Below are 4854 nucleotides of genomic sequence, written 5' to 3' on the forward strand. Positions count from 1 at the left end.
TCAGGACGTACTATGAAGAGTACAATACCTCGTTTTCGTAGTTTTTGTCCTATTTTCTCAAGTATAGGCAAATATTTACTTTCCCATACTGCGCAGTTGTCCAAATAACTTGACATGCCAAACCCATATGGAATAATAATTCTCTTAACACATCTTTTAAGAATGAAAACAAGGGCTTCCTTCAGAGCATTTTCAAACCAGCGCCATCTCTGATATTCTGTATCTTTTTCAAGTCCATCGTAAAAATGATCATCTAAACTTCGTACTTCACACGGAGGATTTTCATATGCTGGTAAAGTTGCAGGTCTACTAGCAAACTGAGTCACTAAACCAATAATAAGGGGTAGATGGGGATCTTCATCCATCCTGTTGTTAAATTCAGGTGGTTCTCCAATATGTATACTACCAGGGTTACTGCGATAAGATACAACAGCCCTGTTTTTGTAAGGAAAGTTTTCACGATGTAATCTCGCATATGGGTAACGATCCCACAATCCTTGCACAATTTTACACATTTGTACACTCGTAGCATCAAGATCGTACAATAAACAGTCGTGATTATTGTAGACGGACAGGGAGGCAAAGTCTCCAATAATAGTCTTGATCTCCATAGCCTTGAATATCCAAGCTTGAAGTAGATTCTGACATCCAAGAAGAGGAGGACACCGTAAGAGATCACTCCGGGGAAGCATATATACATCTTTAGGCTGCGCGTAGAAACACTGCGCACACAAAAGGTTGCCAAGTGTTACTTGCTCTTCCTCTGCATAATCTCCTCGTTAAACAGTAATTTAACTTCCACTCCGTAGGGTTTTAACTGTTTATACATATCTTCAATAACAGGAAGATAAGTATTTTCCCAAACTTTATCTCTTCGAACACATGTAATCCCAATTCCTGTTGGTATTATAACTCTCATAATTTGAGGAGAGCCCTTGATAAAGTTAAATAAATCTTTCATACCATTCTTGAAGTAGACGAGACGATTAATGGATGTATCTTCGTTTAATCCAGAGAGCATGTTTCTGTCTTTTGAGTTTTCTATAATTCCCTGAGCAATGTTATTACTTTCTATAGGTAATCCAATACCGTATTGTGTGGCTATAGCAACAATATACGGAAGATTTTCTCCTTTAGAGATATGAATTGTTCCTGGTACTGGACGATCTTCAGGGATACATCTCTTAAGACTGTACAAGGGTCGGCGAACATTATAAGCATCAGCATGAGAATATTTCTTGGCTAAGTCTAGAGCCATTCCTCTGGGAACACAGGATATACAGTTCACTCCGTACACAATACAGGTTTCATTATTACAAAATGAATCGTCGGTTAAATAACCCTGACAAGTTGTCAGAACAGTATCCATGGTGAATTTTCTTCCTCGTAAGGTAGTAGATACGAACCAGATAGTCGTAATAATATCCCTAATGTGAGGTCCGCGCTCTTATATTGGGGGAAATGTAAAAGTTACCACTTATTTGAATATATTAATAAGGATTTTTGTTACCTTAGAGTGATATTATATATTACATTATAACTAATAGTATATTTCATTTTAGGATATAGATGCTTTAAGCATATATTTTAATTAGATTAAATAAGAATTTACTACTAAATTATATATATATATATATCTATCATTATGTACGGCAGCTACGAATAATGACGTAACAGTATACTTTTAGCGAGATTGCCAAAGTGATGTATTTTTCTAATAAGTCTAATAAATAATGAAAGTAGTTTACTAAGTATTTATATAAGAGCTTTATTTAATTATGAAACTTTAAGGATTTTTTAAATAGAGAAGTATTTAGAGGAGATTACTGTCTATTATAAATGAGGAAACTGTTAAATATGTAGCGATGTACGATACTTATTTTAGGGATATATATACTTGCTTATCCTACTCTAATAGTTAGTGCTGCCCTCACACGATGGATCCTTTGTGTGCCAGGAAGTTTTACAGTATAGAAAGCCTTAAATGTGCAGGAGTTAGACTACAAACATTTGTGGATTGGCCCATTAAGTGGTTAAACCCTATTGACTTAGTTGAAGATGGGTTCTATTACCTTCGCAATAGTGATTACTGTTTGTGTGCATTTTGTTATTGTATAGTAGGTGCATGGATTGTTGGTGATACCCCCAGAAGACGTCATAAGATCATTAATCAAGACTGTGCCTTTATTAGAGGCGAGAGGAGTGACAATGTTTCTTTAGAGGTGTCTGAGATAGCTTTCAAATATGGACTGGAATTTGTTTCCCATAAAATAGAACTGGGAAATAAGAAAATAAGTGGTAGTAGTAAGTATATATTCTTATGATGTATTCTTATACCAGTCTTATATACTCTGTACAAAACTTGATTGCTTAAATAGATACTTCTTATTCTTCTAAGAATAATTTACGTAACTACGTTATATTTTTTTAGGTGGTGCTCCTCCTAAGGAAGATCTGGGATTGATCAAATTTAGGAAATCGCTGAATCCAGGATTGGTAACTTATAAATCTCGCCTAGAGACATTTGATATGACATGGCCTGGAAGCGTCAAGCAAACTTCTCATGAGCTGGCAGAAGCTGGTTTTTTTTACTGTGGTATGAAGTGTTTTAACTATTTAAAACTTAATAGAGTTATAAGTAAAGAAATAATGAATATTAGTTAAAAGATAGTAACGAGATAATGCTGGATTGTTTTATGGTTTTCAGGTATAAGTGACCACGTCTGCTGCTATCACTGCGCCTGTGGAATACGAAATTGGAGACCAGAAGATGATCCTTGGACGTTACATGCGAGATGTAGTCCAGAATGTGCTTACATTATTCTTGCAAGGGGCAAGGAATTTGTTAAGAATGCTAGATTGACAATACCATTACCTATAAAACCTATAGACAATGATTTAATTAATATCTTAATGGAGGGTATGGATAAGTTCAAACATCTGATTCATAAAAAATTAATACCTGTGGAGAGTATAAGATATGCTTTAAGTGAGTACCTTAAGGAATCCAGAGATTTGTTGCCTTTTATTATACAAAGTAGATGTCTAGAAATCGTGTTGAGGTATATGCAAGAGGGAACAGATATTTATTTACGGGTACGGGACTTAATTTATGAAGCAGTTGATGATAAAAAGGAACAAGAAGCTACGCTTGAAGATCTGGGATTGAAAACTTTACCGGAGACTTGTACTAACACTGATGAAAACAAGGACTGTATAGAACAATCTTGGGAAGAAGATATTTTATGCAGAGTTTGTATGGATAAAAATATAAATATTGTAATACTACCATGTAAACATATGGTGACATGCAGTGGTTGTCTTTTAGCTCTGAAATGCTGTCCAATTTGTAGAGGAAATATTTTATATATAATAAATCCAATTGCTTCTTGAACACTTATGATTTTCTTGAACACTTGTATAACTACTAAGAACACTTGTATATGATTTTCTTGAACACTTATGAATACCTGTATAACTACTAAGAATAACTGTATATGATTTTCTTGAACACTTGTATAACTACTAAGAACACTTGTATATAATTGCTTCTTGAACACTTATGAATACCTGTATAACTACTAAGAATAACTGTATATGATTTTCTTGAACACTTGTAAAACTACTAAGAACACTTATGATTTCTTGAATACCTGTATAACTACTAAAACACTTGTATGCGTTAAATGTTGTAATAAACTTAATGTCTCTTCTAAATAAGATTTCTTTATCCTTAATAGAATAATTTGCTTATTACATTGGAGGACTGAAACAAGTACTTAATTATGAAACCGAATAATGACATGATGTAGTAAGTTTAACGGAAATATTGAATAAAATGACTTGAAAAGTTTTCCTTTGACTAATGAAGGTGTATGTTTAATAAAACTGAGTTACGAAAACAATGCCTTAAGATGCTACTGTAAGTAATGACTTAGTGCACGGGCAAGTATCTTTAATTGTACGAAGATGTCTTAGAATGATTTATATTGACCTTATTTGAAAATGGATAACTACCAAATGCTCAGTAGTAACTTACTGTGAATTAGTAATGTTACTGTTGTTGTTGTTGTTGTCGTTGTTAATAACGATGATCTACTTACTTACTTACTAAAATGACAGAACCAACTAGTTTTGAGAATTAGTACAGAGATGATTAGAGAATAAGTAGTGGACTGTAATGAACGGGTAAGAACATGTAGCGGAGGGATGGAGGAAAATTGTAAGAAAGGGTTGAAAGTTGGGATGTGTAAAGGATTGAGAGATTGTAAGGGATGGTATCAAGATGTGCGGAAAACATGCTACAACATGTAAAGTAGACAGTGTAGTGAGTTGGGCGGTGAACAAGCTAGGACTTGTAATGGATGGAAGGAGTCGGGTATATTTACATATGACTCATGTTTAAATAAGATATGGGACACAGTAATACACGCTACAACATGTAAAGTAGACAGCGTAGTAAGATGCGAGGCGAACATGCTGAGACATGTAAAGGAATGAGAGAGAGAGAGATTGTAAGGGTTGGTACCAAGATGAGCGGAAAACATGCTATAACATGTAGAGTAGAAATAGCGTAGTGAGTTGGGCGGTGAACAAGCTAGGACTTGTATTGGATGGAAAGAGTCGGGGTATATTTACATATGACTCATGTTTAAATAAGATAGAGGAGACGGTAATAGTTGTTTAAGTCTTGTATAAAATTGGAAAGAAGTAGAGAATATGTAAGACTAAGTACAGATCTGAACTTACAGAGAATATGCTATGAACGGGGAAAGAACGCAAATTAACAGCTACATTTAAATTTACGAGACTTGGATGAGATGGAGGAAGGTGGGAGGGGGTGAAAGATAATTA

At 34.5% G+C, this 4854-nt stretch overlaps 1 protein-coding gene across 1 annotated transcript; it reads left to right on the plus strand.

Annotated features, from left to right (window-relative positions):
- Positions 1-1803: 1803 nt before the first annotated feature.
- On the plus strand, positions 1804-3492 carry LOC138369820 (baculoviral IAP repeat-containing protein 8-like). The gene is made up of 3 exons (XM_069333565.1): positions 1804-2304; positions 2432-2596; positions 2708-3492. Exons 1-3 carry the CDS (start codon positions 1938-1940, stop codon positions 3391-3393), a joined length of 1218 nt encoding a protein of 405 aa, XP_069189666.1. The 5' UTR covers positions 1804-1937; the 3' UTR covers positions 3394-3492.
- The last annotated feature ends 1362 nt before the right edge of the window (positions 3493-4854 follow it).

The sequence above is a fragment of the Procambarus clarkii genome, chromosome 29 (genome assembly GCF_040958095.1).
Source record: "Procambarus clarkii isolate CNS0578487 chromosome 29, FALCON_Pclarkii_2.0, whole genome shotgun sequence".
Classification (NCBI taxonomy): domain Eukaryota; kingdom Metazoa; phylum Arthropoda; class Malacostraca; order Decapoda; family Cambaridae; genus Procambarus; species Procambarus clarkii.

Coding starts and splice junctions, on each gene's coding strand:
- LOC138369820 (XM_069333565.1), top strand. CDS start 1,938: ATGGATCCTTTGTGTGCCAGGAAGTTTTACAGTATAGAAAGCCTTAAA. Junction 2,305..2,431: donor TAAGAAAATAAGTGGTAGTA/GTAAGTATATAT, acceptor ATATTTTTTTAG/GTGGTGCTCCTCCTAAGGAA. Junction 2,597..2,707: donor AGCTGGTTTTTTTTACTGTG/GTATGAAGTGTT, acceptor TATGGTTTTCAG/GTATAAGTGACCACGTCTGC.